The 26960-nt window shown below is 41.7% G+C and overlaps 1 protein-coding gene across 1 annotated transcript in view; it reads right to left on the reverse strand.

Moving 5' to 3' along the window:
- The window catches only part of col4a5 (collagen, type IV, alpha 5 (Alport syndrome)), a 66668-nt gene that overhangs the window by 34074 nt on the left and 5634 nt on the right, over positions 1-26960 (reverse strand). Inside the window, exon 2 of the mRNA XM_082528139.1 lies at positions 1141-1197. Coding sequence (XP_082384265.1) covers positions 1141-1197 — 57 coding nt within the window. The remainder of the gene's footprint in view (positions 1-1140; positions 1198-26960) is intronic.

A 26960-nucleotide genomic window follows, 5' to 3' on the forward strand; every position in this document is an offset into this window, starting at 1 on the left:
TTCAGGGTACACCCACTGGCTGTGGTGTCCAGAGATGGGCAGTAACGTGTTACTTGTAACGCATTACTGTAATCTGATTACTTTTTTCAAGTAACGAGTAAAGTAAGGGATTACTATTGCAAAAACGGTAATTAGATTACCGTTACTTTCCCGTAGGAACGCTGCGTTACTGCGTTACTAAAACCGTGATTTTTTTGCGAGAATGTCTCACGATAGTGACGTAAGCGAGTGCGCCGTTAGTGACAACAGCTGTGTGCAGATCAACAATGGATCATATATCGAGTGCGGGAGAGAGTATGAGCGTGCAGCGTTTAAAGCGTGGAAGTACTGACCTTACTTTGAGTTTGATTCCATAAAAAGTGACAAAAACATTAGCGTCCATCGTGCGTGGGAAGAAAACGTCTTTTTACAGCGAAAAAAAATCCTAAACTTCCGAGCAAGCACCGAGTGCGCAACAACGTAATGGGAAACTCACAGAGAAACTCGCGGATTCTTCCACTGACCGCGGCACACCTGCACCAGGGTGAACCTGCGCCTGCCGTACTCCTGCTTTACAGGTGAAAATAGAGCAACAGGACCGCTGAGTCTTTGACTTTATTTATGTTCTGCTGTGTTTTACTTGCATCTATTTGAAAGACTGAGTGTAAACACAAAAAATATTTTATTTCATGTGCTGGAATGTGTAGAAAATAGGTTTAAATGTTAAACAAATTACTTCCAGTCAGAGAATGTTGCATATAATTACATTTTTGCTTGATGCATAAAGTTAAAAGATTAAAACTGATAAAACAAGTTAAAAAAGAGACTTTTCCATTTGATTACATTTTGTATGATGGATTATGTAGAAAAAGTAGAATTGGGCTGAAAGATCTATCGCTTTATCACCTATTCAGGTTGTAAATCGTGTTTTTAAAAAGTAGCTAAGTAACTAAGTAATTAATTACTTTTGAAAATAAGTAATCAGTAAAGTAACTGGATTACTTTTTGGGGGAAGTAATCAGTAATTAGTTACTGATTACTTTTTTCAAGTAACTTGACCAACACTGGTGGTGTCCTCACATTCTCAACACGGTGGTTACTAGTAATTGTACTAGTAGTAACTACTAGTAGTTACTAGTGATTGTGTGACACTGTGTTTACCTTTTCTCCTTTCACTCCACTGCAGTCACATTTGGATCCTGCACATCCATGGCAAGCCTGTTTAAAAAAACAAAACAAGAGAAAGACAAATGAGCGTCTTTGGACTTTTACTTAACCAAAAAAAAATCAGCGACATTTCCAACGATGAATAAAACTAGCAATTACATTCCAGTGTTCTGAAAATAGAGGCTCTAAAGTCACTTTTTCCAATTCCATAACAAGCGAAAGATTCCCAGGAACAGACACAAATACTTTGGAGGTTGCATCAGGAAGGGCATCCAGTGTAAGAGTCCACCAAATCAAACGTGTGGAGGAAGCAGGTAAAAGCTAGAAAGCAGCTTTCTGGGTTCTGAAAATGTGTCTGCCACGTCTCCTTTTTGTCCTAATTTCCTGCCAAATCTGCAGCCTCAGCCATGTAAAATCAGTCAAACTCCTTTCCAGAATTGTAAAACCAAACAGTAAATTTAGTAAACTTCAGCAAGTGCTTCAGCATGCCACCGGGGGGCGCTGCATAATTACACTTTGCACATTACAGCACATGTCTTCCCACAGAGGAACAGCAAGGTCAGCGGATTCACCTGCAGGTTTGTTTGCTGATGAGATCGCAGCTGCAAGGTCGGCGAGGCCAAACAGTACTCTAAACTCAAATCAAATAAAGCTTTTATCTCACAGAGAGCACGTTTATCTTCCAAAATATCTCACTTCTTCCCATCCGTTAGACTTTGGATTCACTTTTTGTGAAGGACTAAAGACTGAGAGAGTTAAGAAAAACTAGGAGGGAGGGAGGGATGGATGGATGGATGGATGGATGGGTGGAGTGGGAGTGCCAAGCTCCTGATTAACTTTTCCCATGCCTGTTGACACAGTGAATGCCAGACGGGCATCAATTGCACGCATGCCAGGCAGCCAGGCTGTGAGAAAGATGGAGAGGCAGAGAGCGCACGAGAGAGGACAGACGGGCGGACATTCTTCTGTGTCTGCAAAAACGTTTTCGTGTCCGTCTTTGAGCTGACGCTTTTCACGGTGTTCTCGTTTTACTGACACGGAGGGGACGCAGCAAACTCTGAGTGCATTTCCTGGTTCATCAGTTTATCATTAAGTCTAAGAAATCGGAAAGATTCTGGAATAAAAGGCAGTAAACATGCAAAATTGTCTTATTGTTATTGTTCTTAATTTAAACCTTCTTATTTGAATTTCTTCCCTGTAGGTTTTAGTCTTTGCAAGGAACTGAAGTAATGTCTTAAAAATGCACTGACATTTTGACTCATGTTAGCTGTTTAATAATGCAGATTTTGTGTCATTGTAAACTGATTTCATTCCTGTGATTTAGATTGTTGGCTTAAGAAAAACAGGCAATATGAGGTTGTGATATTTGTAACATTTTTTACTTTAAACTGATAAGGATCAGCTAATGTGTTGCCAACAGGGAAGTCACAGAATGCTATGCAACCCATATTATACTTGGTAGCTTGTTTAATTATCATTTACTGGCCATTACAAATTCAGATACCAAAAGGTTGACAAATAACTAATGCTGGGCGATAATATCGGCCCTGCCAATATATCGATCTGGCTGCAGTGCGATTGCACGGTCTTCCAAAGAGTATCGTGGGCCATGATGATCAGAAAAGCATCTGCCAATATGTGCAATCAAATACAACTGGAAATACAATATTCTAAGATCAAGTACCCACAATTAAGCCAACATGGAACTGCAGCTCCTCTAATATCCACTCCATATGCGAGTGACTCCTCATAGACTCCAATAAAAACTAAACAGGTTTGATTTTTCTTTTTTTGAACAACTCTTTGATTTATTTTTAAGACTAAAAAACAAGTCTGTTACTGACCCTTTCCCCCCTTTTTTAACTCGACCTTTTTCACTTCCACAAAGTGAAAGGGCCTGGGGTCAAAAATCAAGGCTATAAAATTGAATTTCACAATTAATCTTTGGCACATTAAACCTCACACAGTTTACCGTTTGCATTTCTGTGTACACATTTAAAACAGTGCATACATGTTTACATTACATTTGCCGCTTTCCAGTGTGTGTGTGTGTGTGTGTGTGTGTGTGTGTGTGTATAGATAATATGCCCTTGGTTATATAAAAATCAAGACAGTCCTACTATCCTGAGCTGCATGAAGGCCAAAGCAAGGCATTTGCATGATTTTATCTCACAACTGGTGCAAAGTGCTGTCTGGGATCACAGAGGGATCACCAGTAGACACACACACACATGCCTAAATACATCTGTGTGTGTCTCTGTGTACGTGGGGGTGTTTTTACAAGCCTTGAATCTCCAAATTAGCCTCTGGTCTGCTTCAGCTCAATGCCGTCTGTTCTCCCACGCCCATGCCTGCAGCTCAGGCTCCATCCTTCTCTGCATCCATCTGTTTTTCTCCACACTCATCCCTCTTTTCTCCACTCTCATTTAACCAAAAAAGCATGACCGAGCTTGCTTGCTCTTAAAATAACTGAAACACTCAGCTACTCTCGAATAACCGGGAGATGTCCACTTAAACCAGCAACAGAGCTGATTTGGACTTGGTTTGTTCTTATAGTACTAGTATAAGTGGACTATAAGTGAACTTTCAAACTAAATGTTATTTGACCTGTATGTCCTGCCTAATAAAGCCTTTTCTCATGTGCAGACTGAATTTGCAATTAATTATTAATGATTAATCTCTGTCTCTGTTCCACAGCATGTCTTTTGTCTTGCCTTCCTCCCCTCACCCTCAGACAGTGATGGCTGATGGCCGCCCCTCCCTGGTTCTGCTGGAGGTTTCTTCCTGATAAAAGGGAGTTTTTCTTTCCCACTGTCACCAAGTGCTTGCTTCTACGGGGTCATATGATTGTTGAGGCTTCTTTCTTATATTTTAGGGTCTTTACATTACAATATAAAGCACACTGAGCACACTACATAATTAACCATGTATCAAGATATCTGGGTATACTTCCACTACTCAGCCTTGTTGCTGTCTTTCCCAATGGTTGCTTCTAGTGTGCAACGAATGGACAGAAATTGCCTGCCACCAAAAATATTTTTCTTCTCATAGACCACCATTATACAAAAAAACCATTTACAAAACTGTCCAGCTAGGCTGCAAGGCTGCATATATATGTATATTTGCAAATAATAAAAACAAGCCTGGCAATCACTTGTGCAGTGATCCTTAAAAGAGTGGGCCACTTCCCCCAGCAGGGCTGTAAAAGTACAGCAGGTGGGTCAGGAGCAGTCATTTACAAAAATAAAAATGCTTTCATTTTAAATTTCATAATTACTTTTGAAATGATCATCTACCATTTATGATTCAGTATTTAACTAAAAACAATGTAAAACTAATTAATAAAAAGCTCTGATATTTATTTCTGATATTTATTTATCGCTCATTTGATCCAAAAAGTATCCAGTGACAAGATCAAAATGAATCAGAGAAAAGACAAAGAAAAGAAGTGCTTTAAATAAGTCTGGTGGGTTCATCAGAGTTTGGCACATAAAGTGTTCAATGTTCTTCAGAAAATGTTCAGATTTCAAATTTAACTGAAATGTTAATCCGGAAAAGGAAATTTGCCTTTCTCAGTGTAAAAGCTGTAAAGGTGGCCGAGATCTTCTTCTACATCCACGATCATGATGTTTGATTTCAAGTAACAGGTGTGTCCGAACACCGTCTGCCACTCTGCTGCCAGAAATCTTCACTTTATCACACAGAGGATGCAACTTATAAAGGTGTTTACTTTACAGCAAATGTGGCTAAAAACAAAGGGTGAACTAAGAAGAAACCAGGTGGCTTAAAAAAAAATCGGACTAAACGCAGCGTTAAAAGATCCTTCTCCCTTTACATGCTGTTCACTCCCTCTCTCTTTGCCCCCACAGCACTGAGGGGGCGTGTAATCCACTTAGAAAGGTCAGTGAACTGCAGATATTTGCTCTAGTCTTTCTTTCTTTTAACTCTCTTTTAACCCAGCTTAATTTTTCCCCTCACGCCAACCAAGCAACCAGACCTGAGCAGAGCTAAAGCTACCAGTGATCTCCACTGGAGGTCTGTATAGGACCAGAAAACTGCAGCGGTGCAGCTCCGACACTGAGAAGCAGGACTACCAGGAAACAGCACCAGACTGCAGTTAATGTAGCTCTTCCTAAAAGGAGACATAAAGGTCTATGAACAGTATTTACGACACATATTTTAACTGTGTTACGTATTCATAAATTCAGTATAAATGAAACGAATTGTGCTCTACTCTTTTGGAGCACTATGTGTGCTACTTTAATGCTTAAATTTGCCTATTTTCATGTGAATCTGCACATAAATGCACATAAAGTTCCCAAAAAGTAAAAAAGTGAGTTAAAGTAGGTCAAACGTATTTATTCAGCACCTTTCAAGATAAACAACACAACGATTCTAAAAGTACATTCACAGGTGTGTACAAAGTGATGGACACACGATCCAGGTGAGATTGGGTGAGTTGACAAGGAGAAAGAGGAGGAGGAGGAAGGAAGGCACGTACCCGAGGATTAGACTGGCGAGACTGGAATTCCCCCCGACACTCATAAAAGAGTGACGATTAGACACGTATAGACGCTGCCCTGCCATGAGCACACACATATGCGTTAATGTAGCAGACAAACAGACACAAACACTCATAGACAGCACACACAGCTGCACAGACAGAAAGAGAGCAAGTCCTCGTTTTGAACATCGTTAAATGACGGCTGTTTTCTTACACCGATCACGGCACAAAGCGTGTTCGCTCCGGTCCGCTGGAAAGACGTGGGTGTCTAATCTGGTTCAATCGTCGCCATCCGAGCTAAACCAACCATCAAGAGCAACTTACTGTCCGATTATTTTTGATTATCTTGCTTCTTGAAAATTGAACTTTGTAAAAAGTTAGCTTGAATAACGCAACTGCAGCAAAGCGACACAAGATGGTACCTCTTTTCTTTTTAAGAGAGCTGAGCTGAGCTGATTTTTGACTGACATGATAGCCATTAACAATTTATGTTTGCACTTGAGGTGAACTGGACTCGGTGCAGTCGACTCTCGAATGACTGGCATCGCAACTCAGACGCAATCACCATATCAGAGCTGGTATAGGGGGTAAAAAGGGGGTCCGTCAGAAAATCTCATCTCCTGGTTGCTGCAGCTTCTTCCTCCCAGATAAGATCCATGCCATCCATGTATTGATGTGTCACTGAGATGGCAGTAAAGAAAGACCAGCTTATTTATGCCTGTGAAAACAATAAATGACATCCAAGTATCGGTGTCATTTACAGGCTTCTGTCGTTCAGGAGCTAAAGCAGGTCAACTACCAGTCAGAAGGTGTTTTGAGCCCTTGTTCTAACATTCTGCATGTGGAGCGAGATGCTGCACCCTATACAAGTGTGTGAAAGTTAGGTTAAAAGTGCTTGTGTGAATGGATGAATGAGACTCGTGGTAAGAAACCACATGTGCAGGCAGAAGCACAACAAGAGTGAAGTCAATCAATGAAAAATTGGAGCGGCCCTGATAAATGATCCTACAAGATGTCGTCATCTGATCATTTAAGTGTCTCACTCAATGGTTGTTGGAGACGCATGAATACATCATTAGTGTTGCAGAAGCCTTAACATCTTTCCCCTCTTTTCTGTGCACCTTTTGAAGTAGCTGAAGTTGTGCTAGAAACCTCTGCTCATTTGAAAGATTTTGATACATCGCCCACCTTTGATGGTCAGTGGATTATAGAGCGAGAGTAAGACGGTGGATGCTTCCGTGTGTTCATTTCAAATAAGCAGTAAATAAATGACCACAAACATTAAAGGTTTTTGCCACATGTGAGCAAATCTGTGGCTTTATAGTTTCCTGATAGTCCAAATACAGAAAAAATAACTACATCCTGTTACGGAGACTGGACAGACCATCTAACATGAAACGGTACCGCGATATTGTGAAGGTGCTGTTTCGTGTCTGAGCATACATCTGTCCCAGTCCATGTGTGTGTGTGTGTGTTTACGGTGAATGGCAGTCCAGGCTCCAAACCGCTGATCCCTTTCATCACGGTTGGACTTTGACTACTTCAAGATGCCCTAAATGCGACGACCAAACTAAATATTTTGGATTTGACAAAAAATCCAGACGTGTGTGCTTTGACTCAGTGGCTCTCAGGAGGAGGAAGACCTCCCCGACCGATGAACGCAGCGTGTCAAACTCATTCGCGCACACATTACACGCCATCGTGCCACAGTGCCAGTCCTGGAATTCCATTGATATTCCTGGGAATTCCTCCTTTTTCCACCCCTCAACACAACTTTGGTTCCTTTCTTCTCTTTTCATTTGGCCTAACTAGTGTTGACCCCTGTGACCTCCCGCTGAGAGCTCCTTCAGGGCTGCTGACCACCATCCGTCCAGCCCTACCCACACTGTATGACCCTTTTACTGTGTGTTACATTTAGATACAAATACTCTCTTATTACCTCACCTAAAATCCTGTTTCAAATAAAAACGGGTTTTCCAACTGATCACTCTGCAGCTGAGCAAGTCAGAAATCTGTTTTTTCCTCATTTGAATCCAACAATAAAACTTTAAACATTACAAAGGATATCCAGTACAAGAGGATGTTAAATCTTACCTGCATGTGTGATGTTTCATTACAAACACATTAAAATGTATTAAGCCAATGAACAAATTGTATATATTTAAAGGAACCTTGAGTAGAACCTTTTATTTTCAGAATAGGATCCAACATGAGAACAACAGTGAACTCAGGAGACAAATACACAGCAAATAGTTGTAGTGATGTAGGACATGTAGAGCATTGCTGGGAATAGAAGAGGATGAGGTGCTGAGGGGAGCCCTAAAGGAAGCAGCCGAAAGAACAATATGAAAAAGAAGAGAAAGAAAATCAAACAACAATATCAACATGCTTTCCTTTTCCCATAGACTATGTTTTAATAAATAAATAGAGTTAAAATTTGGACATAAAGTTTATGTCCCAAAAAAATGTGTGACTTAAAAGATATTTTAAATCTTAAAAGATATTTCTAAATAGATTTACTGTTAAAAAAAATAAATTAAATAAAATAAGAAGAAAAGAAAGAATCTTTAGCGCCCTCTGCTGGACAACCTGTGCTAGTCTGTTTCAGTGCTTTTGGCACAGTACATGCTACAAACATTTGGAACTGATAAACCAACATTGGATCAACGTATCAAGCTCTGCTAAGTAACCCTAAACATCTGTTGCGCATCATTTGAGAGACGCATTAATTAAAGTAGTTTCTACAGAACTGAAGCCTGCTGGGATCACACATAGAAACAACCCTTTATCCTTTACATCTGTAAAAACACACGTCACCCTCTGCTCCATGCTTTCATCTAGCAATGGGGTTTTTGTCTTTAACTTGTACTGAACCAAAACAAAAAGACTGTTGTGGTGCTGCAGTGATTAAACAGATGGAGGAGGTGTTTTAGGCATGTTCATCATAGACGTTCCAGCGAGGCGGGTAATACTTAATAATAGTTTTTTGTTTTGCAGCAAACGGACTAAAATTTCCTTATCCTTCACAGTGGGTTTTTCACACAAGGGGAGTTTTTTTTTTAATGTATCAATCAGACAGACTCTGCTGAGAAGGACGTGAGCGTATTCTCATAGACGTCCTGAAATCATGTCTGCTTTGGCCTCTGATATCAGGAAAATCTCAGTGCACATAAGCAGAAATGCTGAATGTACAGCAGATAGTGATGAGAATGAAAAACGACTGAGTCAAAAAGACACTGACAGTCTTTTTTGATACTATTCATGAGTCCAACTGAAATCCAAACTGAGCATAGTTTGAAGTGAGTTGATTGGAGTGAGTATAATGGACACCACTGGTACTAATTTCAAAGAGGAGATGCTATATTGAGGTCATGTATTGTAGTTAAGTGTCAGCAGAGGGCATTATCTATTTGTGAGCTCAGCGAGCTGTGAAACATGGCGACTGAAAGAAGCGTACAAAGTGTTTGGGAGTACTTTAGGTTTAGACCCACAGCCAAAATGAGCCAGAAACTGTGTGGTGTCTGAGCCTTTAACTAAATATGCTAATGCTTCAAAGTGCATTTGCGTTTAACATAAGTCCTCCAGCAATAATTGGCATATCAAGATTGAAAACCAATGTGAGACCCAGGCAGGCCAAGCCATGTGGAGCCTATAACAATGTTGCCCATTTGGAATGTGGGTACCCCACAGTGGATTGCCAACTGTGGGCCATGTAGTTCTGCCTGTAGTGCATCAAATGTTTTAACATAATACCTGAAGCATCATTACTATTTAATGCAGTATACAAGTGTGGAGTGTGAAATGTTACAAATAACTAACAAAATGTTGTAAATAATGAGAAATCATGAAAGGTACCTAATGCTATCTGTCCATCTTCATGGATTTGTGTGCTCATATAAGCACAGATCATTTAACAGTTGAATTTTAAGCTCTTATTACCGCTACATATTTATCAAAACTGGTGCACATCTATATGGCAAAGGAATATGCACCATTACGAATAAACTGGTAGCTTTTCTCAGTACTTACGCCATCAAATTCTTTCAATTACCTCATGTAAGCAGAAAGATTTGCAGTCTCTCCTCTTGGAGACAACCTGCCATAGTGCAACCAGGCCTGGCTGGGACTGGCCCTTTTATACAACAGGTTCAGACATGTCCGACTCCTCGCTCTACATACATCAACACTTGGCACGTTGTGATGTAGTTAGGGGCAACGAGAAATTAGAGAGGGGCGCGGCGGCTTGCCAGCTGAATACCTGGATATGTGTAGCCCGGGGATAGACTGAGAGCAGGCAGGTAAGAGAGGGTGGAGGAATGGCAGGAGACAGTCTGATGGAAATAAAGTGTTAAGTAAGATTACTGAAAACTGGCAGAGGGAGGGAAGGTTGTGATTTCACTTCACATTTGAATAAAATCAAGCATGGCTGATTATAAACAAACAAAACTGTGTGCTGCGGGCTCCAAGCTGTTAGTCTATAAGTCAAAAATTGCAAATATGTGCGGCCTCAAGGAGCATGTACAACAAAATGGGTCACGTTCCTCCTTGGACGAGTGCAGCTATCACTTGGACCAAAATTTGCAGGAAATGTACAGTGTTGTGCAAAAGTCTCGAGCCATTCCTAGTAAAGGGAAACGAGGAGAAACGCTGAGGATGGAGGAATTACATGACGACTGGACTGGAAAACATTGGCAACAGGTTTTATAGAGTGATGAATCCAATTATTTGGTTTAAATCATCATCAGTATGTCTAAGAAAGATGATGAGAGAGGAACAACTGGGAGTGTCTACAGATATCTGTAAATCATGGTGACTCCAAACACACTGCCAGTGCAGTTAAAGCATACATGGATTGAAAAACCCTGAACGAAACACTACCAGGCATGGATTGGCCTCCCCAGAGCGCAGGCCTCAACATTACTGAAGCAATGTGAGATTATCCAAAGACAGTTAACATCCAAAGAGCTCTGGATGTCATCAAGAGGTCTGGAGAACTAGAAAAGAAATTACAAGAAAGCTGCTAAAGAGAGTTCAGAGCACTGAAGAGTAAATGTGACCTACCCAAAACCTTTACCTAACAAATATCTGGTTCCTTTTCCGCTATTAAGGAATCTAACAGAAACACTCATCCAAATGAATCACAAGAAGCTATAATTTACCTCAAAGCTAAGCCAAATTTTACACGAAAGCATGAAAGTGTTCCTCCACACTCACATAAATGGAGTCAGTTTACCACTGCTAAACTGTTCCTGTGTGCCACAGCGAGAGCTTCATATTTAACCTGTAACTCCTGCTGCAGACAAAACAAGATCATACCGTCTGTTCTAATATCTGCGAGAATGTGAAACAGAGGGAAGGGACACAAACAGCTGTGCTCTGTTCACGATACTGTAAAACTTTTTTTTCCTTTTGGATTTCAGATGATAAGAGTTTATGATGCAAAGATTAGGGATTAGCAGCTGAGCCTTTTGCACTCATTCACCTGCTTCATGCTTCTGCTCTTTAAGGCCTGTTTTTGTGCACATCTAGGTTTATTTGGTTTACCATATTTTCTGAACGGCCCATTTTTGGCATTTTAAAGGATTTTATTGGTCTTACAGGCATGCCCCGCTGTGCACTGTGAGGCAGTTGTAACACTTTTTGTTGTAGTATCACTCAAACTGATTATGTGCCACTGCAGTACGATTTCCCCACATAAACACTACAAATAATAACAGAAAATGCTCCTTTAATGAGCTAAATTTGACCCTGTGCTCTAATTCAGACACGCTGCCTGCGATTTAGTGGCGTTTGTGTGCGAGTTACGTTTAAACTGTGAGCGCTGAGAGTGGTGCTTAGCAGCGGTTTGGTTCAGATCCCCTAACCTGGCTGAACATGCTCTCGCTTGCTTTTCAGACTTGAGTGATATGATTTTAAGCAAATGTGCAGGCAGGTCACAGCAGGTTCCTATCCTGCCCGTGTTTCTCCTAAATACACCCCAACCCCCTTTAAATGGCTTGTAATGAGAGCAGACAGTGAAAAGGCATAAGTGTCACAGCTGTACAGCTACCTGTTGGCATTAAGCCACATTAAAAAGGAGAAAAAGGAAAAAAAATTGTTTAAAAGGAAAAAGCTGAAAATTTAAATAGTTAAAAGTTGAAATGTGAATAGTTGGTTTTGGTATTATATGATTCATTTATTACATTTTATGTGGAGTGAATAAATAAAAGTATATTTACGGTGGCCCCTAGAGACAAAGCACGTACAAACTTCAAAACACGTAAAAACTCCAAAACATTTAAAAACTCAGACTCGCGTAAAAACTCAGAAGCACGTAAAAGAGCCGGCTCTTTTTAGTGAGCCGAGCCGAAAGAGCCGGTTCTCTAAAAAGAGCCGGAAATCCCATCACTAGTCTGTGCTGTGATAAACATCTGATATCTCAGTTGTTTTGACCTGAGGGGGTCTGTTTGTCCAGATGAGACAAAGAATGCTGCGCATTCAATGTTGATATGCTGTTACGGTCGCTGACCTCTAGTGGCTCTCCCTCTGTAGAAGAGTTGTTTTTCTCCTTTTCTTGTGTTGCAGGTCTGCCTCATGAGCCGCAGCTGAGGTGTGTTCCAGCTCGTCAGCCACGGCATATAGTCTGCCATCCTAAACTGCCACACCCCCTGCCATTTTCCCCATGTTTGCCAGAGCTGTGAGCTGTAGAGTTTTGGGCAGCGGGCCTTAGTGTGTATGTGTGTGAGAACTTACCCTCTGTGAACTTTGGTTTTTCTTTCTTTTATTGTAAGCAAAGGTGTACCCTTATTGTGTTAATTAGTTTGTCATTGTGGAAGCAGGTAGGGGTTCTCTGCCATTTTTGTTTCAACTGTTTTCTCCTGGTTTGGTTAGACAGGGAGCTCAGCCATTGTATTTTGTTTTGGTTAGTGAGTACTTGGTTTTGATTTCTAGCTAAAGTGGGGTGTTTTGTTTATTGTTTTGGCCTTGGAGACCCTGAAGAAAAGAGCTTCCCTGTGCTTGTTTTACTGTAGTAGTTTTAGGCAATAAATCTTGTATACTGACATCTATTTCTCCAGTAGTTCATGTGTTCCCTTTCACTTTGTGTTACCCCTCGCTCCAGTCGACACTTCGTTCTTAAGTGGGGCGTAACATAAGTGGGGGCTCGTCCGGGATTATTTGGGTTGTGGCGCAGTCTAGCCTGGGTGATTTTATAGCTAGGCCTGCATTGGTCCAGCTTGATGCATGTCGGAAGGAGGATTTGTGTGCTGTTGCCGCGCATTATGAAATCCTTGTGGCCAAGTCCATGAAGAAGAGCGAGTTAAAGACTCTTGTTGTCAGTGGGTTGGTTGGGAAAGGCGTGTTCCCCTTAGAGGTGGTCTCGGGGGATGCCGCGTCACTCCTCGAAACCTCTGGTCATCCTCAGGTTTGTGCTGAGGAGGGGGCGGGGACACCTACGGTGGTCAAACCAGGTGAGGGAAAGCCACCAACCTCTCTTCCACGGTTTGAGCCCTTCTCTGTCGAATCTAGTAATCCCAGTGTTAGTGCACGCGTAAAGGTACGTTTAGTTCGTCTTGAACTTGAGGCCAAAGAAAGGGGACGTAAGGATGAGCTTGAGTTCAAGTTAAAGTGTCGGGAGCTAGAAGCTGAGACATCTATTAGGTTGTGTCAACTGGTGTTCCGCTGCTCAAACATTCCTTGAGTTCGCAAGGGAAAAAGGGACACTATTTGATAGGTGGTGTCACCTATCAAATAGTGTCTTACCAGGTCGCAAGCTCGGAAGCTGGAGGAAGTGAACCTGAGTGAGACTGTTCTTGGATCTGTTCTAACTGGGGACAGAGAGCCAGCTGCTAGCCCTTCTAAACCAGCGCTCGATGAACAGGGTCTGGCTACTCTGTCTGAGGTTCTTCCTTTGCCGGTCTCACGTGAGTGTTTGAGCCAGGCTCAGGAAAAGGATGAGTCACTCGCTAACTGTTTTAAAGAGGTAAGCGGGTTAGCAAACAATAAAAAGGCACAGGTTTTATCTTGAGGATGGGTTACTGCTAAGAAAATGGGTCTCAAGACCTGCATTACAGCAGGAAGGAGGTGATGAGGGTTGGGGGGGTGGTACGCCAAATAGTCATTCCTAGGGATTACCGGGGTGGCATATTGCAGCTTGCGCATGAACACCCATGGTCAGGTCATTTAGGTATTACTAAAACCTATGACCGCGTTCTTCAGCACTTTTTCTGGCCAGGTCTGAAGAAAGACGTTGCCAAGTTCTGCAAAACATGCCAGGTTTGCCAAATTGTGGGTAAACCTAATCAGGCGGTGCCACCTGCTCCTCTTAAACCCATCCCGGTAGTTGGGGAGCCTTTTGAGCGTGTTTTAGTGGACTGTGTGGGTCCTCTACCCAGAACAAAAACGGGTAATCAGTTCCTCTTGACAATCATGTGTGCCACAACCCGTTTTCCTGAAGCCATACCACTTCGAAAAATCACCGCTCCCACTGTGATTAAGGCTCTACTTAAATTATTTTCAACATTTGGTCTGCCTAGAATTGTTCAGACCGACCAAGGCAGCAATTTCCAGTCAAAACTGTTCAAGCAGACATTACAATCACTTGGTATCAGACACATCCCTTCCAGCCCTTACCATCCCCAGTCACAAGGTGCACTAGAAAGATGGCACCAGACCATAAAGTTGATGATGCGAAAATATTGTCTGGTGACTGACAAGAACTGGGATGAGGGACTGCCATTCCTACTGTTTGCAGCTCGTGAAGCAAAACAGGAGTCCCTTGGTTTCAGCCCTGCTGAATTAGTTTTTGGGCACAGTGTGAGAGGGCCTCTAAAAGCCCTGAAAGAACAGTTTTTGTCTGATGTGCAGCCGCAATCAAATGTGCTTGAGTTTGTCACGCAGTGTCGGGAACGTTTGTACCATGCTTGTGCAATAGCTAAGAAGTCTCTGTCAGCAGCCCAAGGGAAAATGAAGCGGCAGTATGACCGGAAGGCAGTGCAGCGTTCTTTTAAACCTGGTGATCAGGTACTCGTGTTGGTGCCCACATCTGGTCCGTCTCTGTCAGCCCAATTTGCGGGACCATATGTGGTAGAGAGCAAAGTCAATGACACAGACTACATCGTTCGCACTCCGGATAGGAGGCGTAAAACACGGCTCTGCCATATAAACATGCTGAAACTGTTTCACTCTAGGGAAGACGACCGCGAGGGCTCCATCTCACTCATTTCTGTGCCCATAAACCATGATGATGGTTTGGTGAAGGGTAGTGAAGGTCAGCAGAGCGGCAGGCTTGCAAACTCAGAGGTTCTTGGTGCCTTAGACACGTACCTCTCCTATCTTCCTCATGACGAGAGAGACGATGTGAAAGATCTGATCCAAGCGCACCCTAGTCTGTTTGGGGATGTACCGTCTAAAACCCCAGTGTTAAAGCACGACATTGACGTGGGTGATGCGTGCCCTATTAAGCAACACGCATACCGGTGCCCCCCACTCAAGAGGGAATTAATGAAAAACGAGGTACAGTACCTGCTTGGAAATGGTTTGGCGATACCTAGCCATAGCTCTTGGAGCTCTCCATGTCTGCTGACACCAAAGTCAGATGGTTCTCCTCGTTTTTGTACTGATTTTAGGAGAGTAAATGCAGTCACAGTCCCTGACTCATACCCATTGCCTCGCATGGAAGACTGCATAGACAGTATTGGAGCCGCCACCTACATAACAAAGCTAGATCTGTTAAAAGGGTACTGGCAGGTTCCTCTAACTAGCAGAGCCTCTGATATTTCAGCATTTGTTACTCCAGACTATTTCTTGCAGTACACAGTGATGGCGTTTGGCATGCGGAATGCACCAGCCACTTTCCAACGACTTATGAACCTTGTGTTAGCAGACATTCACAGTTGTAATGTGTATTTGGATGACATTGTGGTATATTCTTCTTGCTGGACTGATCACGTGAGTACTCTGAGGGATGTTTTTGCTCGTTTAACCCAGGCTTCCCTAACTCTGAACCTGGCAAAGTGTGAATTTGCCAAGGCGGTAGTGACATACCTCGGAAAACAAGTGGGACATGGCCAGGTGCGCCCCGTGAATGCAAAGGTGGAGGCCGTACTGAGCTACCCGGTGCCCACCACCAGACGGGAGCTCAGACGCTTCTTGGGTCTGGTGGGCTACTACAGATGTTTCTGCCGGAACTTTTCAACAGTGGTGGCTCCCCTGACTCGTCTGTGCAGTCCAAAGGAACCCTTCGTATGGACTGCTGAGTGCCAACATGCATTTGACTGTGCCAAGTCTCTCCTTTGCAGTGCCCCTGTACTGGCTGCTCCAGACTTCAGCAAGGCCTTCAAGCTGGAAGTGGATGCAAGTGCTACGGGCGCTGGAGCAGTACTGTTGCAGGATGGAGTTGATGGCATCAGTCACCCGGTTTCCTACTTCTCAGCTAAGTTCAAGCCTCATCAACTCAACTATTCCACCATTGAGAAGGAAACCCTGGCCATGTTGCTTGCTCTGCAGCATTTCGACGTGTATGTGGGGTCAACCACCACCCCTGTCATGGTTTATACTGACCATAACCCTCTGGTATTCCTAAAGCACATGTACAATCATAACCAAAGATTGATGAGATGGGCGTTGCTTGCTCAGGAGTATAACATAGACATCCGACATCAGAGAGGTGTGGACAACGTGGTGGCTGACGCACTGTCCAGGACCCAGTATTAACCCCTTAACCCCAGTAACGGACCTGGTGGCAGTTGTTAAAGGTGTCTGTTTACTGTATGTGATATTTTATGTGGGGGGGTGTTACGGTCGCTGACCTCTAGTGGCTCTCCCTCTGTAGAAGAGTTGTTTTTCTCCTTTTCTTGTGTTGCAGGTCTGCCTCATGAGCCGCAGCTGAGGTGTGTTCTCTGCCATTTTTGTTTCAACTGTTTTCTCCTGGTTTGGTTAGACAGGGAGCTCAGCCATTGTATTTTGTTTTGGTTAGTGAGTACTTGGTTTTGATTTCTAGCTAAAGTGGGGTGTTTTGTTTATTGTTTTGGCCTTGGAGACCCTGAAGAAAAGAGCTTCCCTGTGCTTGTTTTACTGTAGTAGTTTTAGGCAATAAATCTTGTATACTGACATCTATTTCTCCAGTAGTTCATGTGTTCCCTTTCACTTTGTGTTACCCCTCGCTCCAGTCGACACTTCGTTCTTAAGTGGGGCGTAACATATGCACAAAGACAAATTCCTGCAGACAGAAAACAAAAATGCTCCCTTCAAATTTCATTCTGTGTTGCAATATATTGGCAATAAAGGTGGAAAAACATCCGTCTCACCACCTTTCACACAATAACACACGTCTGTTACTGTGGACTGTCTGAAACAAGAGCTAAACATTGCCTAACAGACCAGCCGGAGGAAAAGTCCTCCTACATCAACAGAATAAAAATCCAGATTTAACCTGAAGGGAGGAGGAAAAATAAGTGAGAGAGTGAAATCTTAAATTACAGCCTTCTGTTATTACTACTCTACTACATACAGACTGCTAAACAAAATTAGAGGAGTCAAAGCTAAAAAACAGTTGAACACCTGGAGATTTGTTGGGCTTCACGCCACTTTCATCGTTATACCAGACGAGGAAGTCCTAAGCGCTCGAGTTAAAGGCAGCTTCTTTAAGAAGTTTCACCTCTCGTGTGAAAGTCTTCTGATGGGAAGCCCCAGACATTTAAACTCTAGTGAGGTTATCACCTCAGACATCGCCCTAGGAGTCGCACCCATCTTTTAGTACTGAAGAAGCCTTTTGGATGAGCGGTGAAACATCTTCAGGAGCCTAAAAAAGAAGTCTAGTTAAGACGACCAAGATCTGGAACTGAAAATGCACACAGATACTGCTAGCCTTGAACCTCCCCTAATTTCTTTATCATTTGCTTCTGAGGAGCCAGACTTCCTTGTAGTGGTCTCAAGCAACGGTTCTCCAGGTTGTCTAAAGGTTTTTCACTCGTTCTCACTTGTGCCTGACATTTTCAGTTTGTTAAGCCACTGAACACTCAACTATAAATCATTCAAAGACATAAAAGGGACCAACCTTAAGAGATAATTCAGTGTTGTGTTTACACATACCAGACAAGTTAGCAAAGAACCAAATTTAAATGTTATCTTTAGGCCCTTTGTTATTAGCAGACTGTCACAAAAAAACATTTGAGATGACATAAAAATAGCATTTTTTGCACCAATTCCACCGATTCCCAAAAACTATTAGCTGAAAACTTGGCATACTGACCCAGTATGAACCTTCCCTCAGGTCATCTGGATCCGGTTTTTTATCAGTTCCCAGAGTCAGAACCAGACACGGAGAAGCTGCATTCAGCTTTTATGCTCCTTATATCTGGAACAAACTCCCAGAAAGCCTCAGATCAGCTGAAACACTCAGTTTATTTAAATCCAGGTTGAAGACTCACCTATTCTCAGCTGCATTTGAATAAAGCACCAAATCCACACTTTTAAGCTTAAATTTCAAAACTTATATTTTAACTACTGATTTTATCTACTGTTCTGATTTTATCTACTGTTTTTTTGTTGTTGTTGTATTTTTTAATCAATTTTAAATCATGCTTTTTATTGTTTTTGTTTTTTAATGTCTCTGTAAAGCACTTTGAATCACCTTGTTGAATTGTGCTATATAAATAAACTAGCCTTGGCTTGCCATATCTCAGCATGGTGTGCACTGTGTCCTTAAAACAGTGAGAGAAATTTGAGGAAGAGGGGTATACGCATAAATTAATGAATGCATTACTAAGCAGTGGATCCTGTGATTTTATGCCCTGCCTCTCTGCTATATCACTCAGCGATGTGAAAAATGCTCAGACACAGCAACATGTTGAACATTATCCTGCGACTGCTTACTAAAGGCTTAGCTGCATACCAGCCGGCACACTGAACTGAGATTAACTAAGACAGGCTGTCCTGAGCCTGCTGCCCTAAACTGAATGATTACAACCAAACATTAACCTGAACTAGTCCCAACACGAAGACTATAACAAAGTCTCAACCTTCAAGCAGCTTTTTACAAGGTGTTTCCCCAAACTGTACTAAACTTCTTACAAGTCCAAACACACGCACACTAAAACACAGCAGCCTACATCTCAGTGTAAAGTACAAACAGTATGTGTTTATCAGGATTTTATATGACTCTAGTGTAATACGGGTTAAAAAACACAGATATATTAAAAGAGTGAGATCTTTTGCGTCCAGACTGGATACAAATAATCTGAACTGTGGCGATGCTGTCAGCTAACTCCCCACCACACCAAAGTTTAGCTAAGAAGTAGTATAGTAGGCTTTGAGCTCAAAGGTCTCAATAAAGAGTGAGAAAAACAAATCATGGCTGACTTCAGTTTTTCATTTCTGGACTCTGCTAGAGCAGCTCTGAATGAGTCACAGTTAGAAATAATCCTGTTTTATTTCTATACTGGGCCTCTGTTCAGCCCTGCCATTCACTCTCTGGTTGAAACAGGCCATTTTAGCACCTCAGTCTTTCAGACAACTTTCTTCTGATTTGTTGCCCCTCATAAACAGGTTTAAGCAGCAGGTGGGTGGGTTTCTGTACTCATAGGCAGAGATTTGTGTCTGCAATGACCGCACTGGGGACATCCCCATTCAATGACATCATAAAGAGCCAAAGGCAGAAAAAACTCTTTTAGCTCAACTAGGATCACTTTCACAAAGACCAGGTGTCGACAACCCTCAACATCAAAAGAGCCATTTTAGCTCCTCCTACTGTAATTTAATTGAGAGAGGTTAAATTAAAACATACAGTATATTCATTAATAGGTTTATGCTCTTTATTTTATGTAATACAGTGGTCCCTCTTTTATCGCGGTAGTTATGTTCTAAAAAATAACCCGCAATAGGTGAAATCCGCAAAGTAGCTAAAATGTTTTTTTTTTAAATTATTATAGATTTTTTTATGTCTGTAAAACCCCTCACTACACACTTTATACACTTTTCTCAGACAGGTATGAACATTTCCTCACTTTTCTCTCTTGTTTAAACACTAAAAGTTCAAACCTTCGTAGAAAAATATACAGAATAAAACCAAAGGTGCCCGCGGTTGCCTTTGAACTTCAGAGTCACACTGTTAGCGGGTCAATTTGACAAGCTTAACACTTTCTGTACTGTACAGGAGACAAGGCACGAGATTGATTGACAATGGTCTACAGCCAATTAGAACGCAGAACACAATGTGTTGTATAAAAAATAAAAAGCTTGCAAAATTGCACAAAAAAAATCTGCGAAACAGGTGAAAGGTGAACCGCTGTATTTAAGTATACCTTACAAACTGTTATGTATATTTAACATGTGAGTCATTATCATTTTCAAATTTCTCTTGATGTTCATACGAGTGCAATGTTACGTTCTCCATCTGCATTGTGTCACATTGAATAGGAAAGCATCACCAGCCTATATTTTTCTGTTATAAATGACCACCTCTGCAGTTCTGCTTTGGTGTCTTTCAGCTAAGTGTTTTAAATTTAAAACTTCAAGCTGTAGTATTTTGACTTTCTTTCTTCTCATCATCCAAATTTCCAGCAGTGAAGTCTAGTATACTCATTTCACAAGATAATTCGATGTAATGTTTATAGCTTTCTCTGCTGTTGCCGAGTGGCATAAAATCCAAGCAGAGCATGTATGCATGCAACCACCTCCTAAAAGAAATTAAAGCTGTAATAACATCACACTACCTCTCACACTGCTCATGAGAGACAAGAGACGTAATTCTCACAGCCACACAAGGTCCTCGTCAGGACTTTCTAAACAAACCGCAATCATTTCATGCGGGGGCTGAAACAGACGAGTGGGTCTCTTAGATTTTGTCCTTTGCCCTAAAACGGCTCCGTCTGGACGGGTTTATAAAAGATAATAAAGTAACTGTATACTCTGAAATATGTAAAGAAACAGACACACAAAGGCTGCTAGCTCCCCTTTTTTCTCTATGTGGTCGTCAGGGAAGCCCTGTTTCTTCCACAGCAGCATGATGAAAGAAACAGGTGCTCATATTTGGGGAGTGTGGGAGAGAGAGAGAGAGAGAGAGCACTGGAAATAGTGAGGGAGAGAAAAGTAGAAGAAGAGAGAACCAGACACATCCCACGCTACTATTTTTCTATGCAGGCACAGACTCACTAAGCTGTGTGCTCTGTTATACTACAGCACTGTGAATACCTGTGTCTTATCACTCCTTGGCTTTGCTCGCTCTCATGCAGTCCTGTTGTTGTTGTGGCAACTCATGTGAGATAAAAAACAAAACGAGTTGATGGTAAAGTGATGAGTCTCTTTGTTAATCAGCATAACAATATTCTTCTTCTATAGTGAAAATGGCTGTGGACGGCTGCAACGCTTCTTTGTGTTATTGTGGCTCTACAAGCAGGATGTGTGCATCAGGTTAGATTAGGAAAAGGCTGTGAAGAGTTCAGTGCTGCTGTGAATCAAAATCAGTGTCCTGTGTATTGGACTATAATGATCACAGTGTGATCGGTAGTGAGAGTACGGAGAGGTGAAGGTGTGATCTGGAGTGAAGAGGAGTGAAAGTGAGGAGAGGTGAGACAGGACGTGTGAATGAGAAGCAGTCGGGCGTAACAGTGAAGCTGCGAGGAGCAGAGGCATATACAAGGGTTCACCCAGAGGTGGGCAATATGAGTAACAGCTAATATCACAATATGTTTTTGCTATATCACAATACAATATATATATCACAATATATTTAAATAACATCTAAAACAAATGTTGTTTTAACCATTCAGTGCTTAAAATTGCCCTTTTTTATTTTGCTAACTGCTCACGTCTGCAGCAATAGTTTTACAGCATGTTTTGCAAATTACCGTGTTTTGTTCGACATCCTCCTTGTGAAATCCTTGCTCAGCGCTGTATGCCAGGTAGAACGTTTTTCCGGCTGGGAGGGGGGATTAATGATGCATTCGCAGAGTGTGGGAGAAAAAACCCTCACAGTGAATTACATGCAGACAGCTTAATATTGTCATGGCAAACTTATACTCAATGAAAGCCTAAATAAAGCCATTTTAACCATCGTATGTGGAAAAACTCATGATACAGCGAGTATATTCGATATATCGCCCACCCCTAGGTTCAACCATCCAAAGCAACAGTGCAAAAGAGAGGCGAAGAAGAGGGGCAAGCAGGGTAAGGAAGAGTGTAAGGGAAGGTTTAAAAATGTCATGTATGGCTGGAGACGGGGGTGCTGACAAAAAGACTTGAAGCTGAGCTGAAGGCATTAGGATTTTCAAGGGGAGTGACCAGAATGGACAGGATTAGAAATGAGTACATCAGAGGGAAAGCTCAGGTTGATCGTTTTGGAGACAACGTTAGAGAGGCGAGGCTGCAGACCTTACAATTTAAAATGCCTTTTATCTGAAATTGAATTGATTTCAGGAGTGGTTTCAGATGTGCCTAAGGGTCACCCACATTAATCTTCCAAAGACCTTCAGCTGTTGCCAGACTGTAGGCTATGCTGATATACTTGTCAGTCTAGTTACAGCCTCTCCTCCTTCCCATTCCACTTTCTGGCCGACCTGGCCCTCCACCCTCCGAACTGCACTAGCTTTAAAAGACTTCTTTGTCATGACTTGGACACCACCCTGATCCACCAACTTTTCTGGGTCTCCTGACTCCCCTTTTTGCTCAGCCTGGTAATGACTACCCACTCAGCTCCTCAAGCACTGTTAGGATTAAAGACTTTAAGATACTCCCTAATATCTTTCTTGGTCAATAAAACTGCTTTAGTCATGTCCTGGTTTCTTCTCTGCATCTATGTTTAGCCTGTTCTGGACATTCGGTCCCTTCTCTTTGGTGATTTTATGGGTACTGAGCCGCTCACCCACCTCTTTGGGTCCTGCGAGCTAAACAAACTAATATCTGGGTGCTAACTGTCACTGCATCATTGTTACTGTCCATACATACAAGCATAAATAGATAAAACTGATGAACATGTAATAGTTAGGGTTGGTGAAGACTTTAATTTCATTAATTGAGTGCAAAGTTTTACAGCAAAGTTCATCATCAGTGTTGAATGACAACAAAGAAACATGAAAAAGAGAAAGCTGACATGCCAGCAGAGCTGAAAACAAGCTGAGCGCAGTTTAGAGAGGGAAGTTTTTACCTCAGTCTCAAACTTTAAAAGCCCAGTTGACAAAGTAACAATGACAACAAAAGAAACAAGACGTTATGACAGGACGAGATGGCAGTAAAGAGGTGCTTAGTAATATGAGGCCAGTCTGCTCAAGTGAAATGTTTGTTGTGTGCTCAGCTCAGAGCTGAAAGAGTGAAAGGGAAGGGAAAGGTAGAAATCTGATCAAACGAAGCCACTGATCACAGACAGATTAAACTTCACAAGCTTCTATTCTTCTCACAAACAAAATATGCAAAACAAATGAGTGGAGAAACGTGATGTTTTTAACCATACATCTCTCTTCTTTTTTGCCCAGTAACTTCTCTTTATTGGTGCTTTTTAGTTTATTGTTGTTTTGCTTTCCATATGAAACACTTTAACAGATTTTTCTCATGCGTCTTAAAATCGAACTTATTTTTCCCCACTAAGCAGCAGTTCGAGCTTCCTCTGGGCGGCAAAATTCCCTTTTATTCGGAGAAAAGGAGCAACACAGGACAAAGATGATGTCCTTTCAGAAAAGGAGGTCAGCAAAACAAGAAGAAAAGATAAGTAGGGGTCTGAGGGGGACAGCATGTAGGTGGATTTGTCAGGTAGCCCGCTGAATCACAGCCACACACTCCATTCAGACACAGGGGGGAAAAAATCCCACAAGATTCCCACATAAACAGTTTCATCGCAAGTTCTGTTACATATATCTGAAATTTCCATCAGCGCAAAACATAACTGGCTGCCAGAAAAACTAAAAAATCAGTAAAACACAAATCCCAGGTCTGAATCATCACCAAAAGGTCATCACATGATCGAAACCTTAATCTCTCCACCAAACCTTCAATCCTCTTAAAAGCACAACCTCCTTCCATTTAAAGAGAGATCTCCTTCCCACTTTAATGTTTTCAGTGATGTTGCTAGGATACTGAGAAGTGCGAACAGATCAAAGAACAGGTATGACTAGACTAGAAGTACAAGATGAAATGGATAAGACACTGAAGCCCTTATGATGGCAGCTTACATCTATAGCAGTAACGTGCATCTCCACGTAGGTACACTCAACTTTAACCTGACTGAAATCTTACAGTAGTGAGAACTGGGAATGCAATGACACCAGAAATTTAGTAGTCTGTACCAATACCAGACCTCAATACCAAAACAAAACATCCACCACCCCTGAGCCCTCATAAGGAAAAGAGGAGGAGAATGGATGGATGCTTTAAAACAATGATGTGGTGGCAGATCGTTTATTTAAAATGTTAATTTTATACTTAGTACCCTATCATGACTGGCAGTATTTCATTGGAAAATAAGGATTTATTTACTTTACACTAACAAATGCAAACTGCAATCATCTGTATTTTTTGTTCAATATAATTTTCGCAAATTTCAGAATCACAACGTATTCTGATCAAGAAATATTGCGATGTAATTTTGAGGCTATATCGCCCACCCCTGCTCTATAGGTAACATTGCTGGTTTTATCCATATGAAATAGTTATAGCATTCATTCAGCTCTCAGTATTAGCTTGTTGTTGGCTGCATTAGGTTACGTCTACATGCATGTATTTTGGTCAATTTAGCTTTTTCTATGCGTTTTTGGACATTCGTCCACACGTAAACGACATTTTGGTTCACTGAAAATTAGGGCATGATGGCACCGGTTCTGACATAAACGGTAGTAACCAGACCGAAAAGCAGCGCACATTTCGGTGCTTTATTTCGGTGCTTTTTTTTCTGAGCAGTGATACACTTCTTGCCAATCATTTTACGTTTCCGAGGATAGTAGGCGGGTCCAGGTACGTACGTTCTTTTAGAGCAGAGCTACAGATTAAAAATGCCCAAGGCGAAGCGGTCAAAAGTCTGGCTGTACTTCACAGCAAAATATGCAAACAAGTCTGCAACAAGTGCTTTAAGCTGATACTGTGATACTGTCAAAGGAGGTAACACCTTGAATCCGATGAAACACCTGGCGACGCATAGCGGGGTTTTTTTTAAAGCTGAGAAATGCGCCGTATTTGATAGCTTGCTGCGAGACCTCACACCGAGCGCATCTACTGCGGGTGGGTTGCCTGTTATCGGACCCGGATTTAGCAACATCCCCCACAAACCCAAAGAGGAGAGTCCTGGCCCCTAGCCCTGCCAGTGTAGCAGAAATGATGAGGATGATGATGCAGCAGCAGCCGTTCTTCTCTGCGTGAGTAGCTTAATGTTGCTCGTGTGTAATTTACGTTGAGTAGGCTAACCACGTTATTACATTAATGCATGTAAGGTGAGCTAGCAAACATCATCATAGCTACATGCGGCTGTCTTGTTGTTTGATGGCAGATACTCCCTTCACCCTGGCCAAAAAGGATAAAATGACCAAAGAAAAAGTGGAAAACAGTTAAACATGAGAGGTTTTGGACAAAGTTTGTGTTTTTTCCATTGATTAAGCACTGCTTCCAGCCAAGAGTGATACCATAAATCCCCTATAGCTGCAGAAAAGGCTAACATTGTTATCTTTTTACAAAAAAACAGCTGAACATGAGAGGTTTTTGGACCAATTTTGTGTTCTCCATTCTTTAAGCACCGGTTTGAGCACCGGCACCGTTTCAAAAGTACCGATTTGGCACCGGTATCGGATAAAACCTAAACGATACCCATCCCTACTGAAAATGGAGCGTTACAGACACTCTTGCCAGGGTGGAGATTTTGAAGCACTCAGCTTCAAAGCTGAGCTTTTGATTGGCCAACATTTCTTCACGGTTAAGGTTATATCACCACCTGTTGCTTTGGCATGGTATTGACATTGCTTCAGATCGGTTATTTCGCATTTTCATGTGGATAAATTTTTTTTTTTAAAGAGATGAAAAAAATTCCCATTTTGAAAAGTACTTGTGTACATTAGGCTGCAGCCTTCATGATTACTTGCTGATTTCAGGGTTAGGGTTAGATTCTACTACTACTAACCCTGCTGTTGCAAAAATGACAAAAAGCATTTAAATATCACTTTTATTTCAATATCATGTGTCCTTCTACTGTTGTTGCTCATGCTAGAGCTGCTACTACTGCTACACCTACTGTAATGTAAGTTCAGGTACAACTTCTCCTTCTAAAACTACAACTACTACTGTTCTGGTTGATCTTTTACTGCCAATATAATCAAACCCGCTACTACTGCCACTACAGCCCCTACAAGCCATCAATTGATGGTGCACTTCAAGTAGACACTGATATCATCCACCTGTAACTCCCTGATCAGCCATCCTTTGGGGGTAAAGTCCTTATTTGTGACTTTATCAGCTCTACTATCACCTATCTCTAGTGTGGTTGCTCAGTGAAGTGAGATTTTCTGCTTATAGCTATTTGAAGCCAACAAGAAAACCATCCTCACGTCCTTCCAGTGGCTTCCTGTTCATTTCTGTATGACCTTCAAAAGCCTTTAAAATATCCAAGTCTATCCAAAGTCTGATCCCTGCACACATAACTTCTCACCTCTTAAAGCACCACCAGAAAAAGCTGGTATGATTATTTGGGATTATTAAATTCTGTCTACTAGAGTCATTTACCTTTTGCCAGTTTCCCTGGTTTTGCTCCTAGTATACACTAGGGACGGCTTTTAAGACGTATCATACGTACTTTTTTTATTCTCTGCATTAAATTTTTTTCAAAATGTCAAATAAATGAATACACCTGGTAACACAACATACATCACTGTGGTCTCTACTTCTACTGCTTCTACTACACCAATGTAAGTAAGTAAGTAAGTAAAATTTATTTATATAGCGCTTTTCACAGATAAAAATCACAAAGTGCTTTACAACACAGAAAATGGGAATATAAAACAATATAACAGTAAATAAAACAATGTAAAACAATAAAACTATAAAAACAGCATAAGAAGAAATTAATCAAATGCTTTTCTAAATAAAAATGTCTTCAGCTGTGAGTACACCAAAGATGTCCATGTAAATCTGATGTCCACACTAGCCTGACATTTAAAGACCAATGAAGAGGAGGCAACAGGGAAATGACTGGATGCTGTTTCAGTCTGAATTAGCAGAAAATGAAACTCATGGAAAATCGTGATGCAGACACCCACGTCTGCGACCTGTTTGGGTCTTATTAGTCACAACATATTGCTCTTATCACGTAACAATTTATTTACCAGATGGAAATAAAAACGCAAGCCTTGACTAGCAAATTGTTGAG

This window comes from Aulonocara stuartgranti (genome assembly GCF_965226115.1).
Source record: "Aulonocara stuartgranti genome assembly, chromosome: 3".
NCBI lineage: Eukaryota > Metazoa > Chordata > Actinopteri > Cichliformes > Cichlidae > Aulonocara > Aulonocara stuartgranti.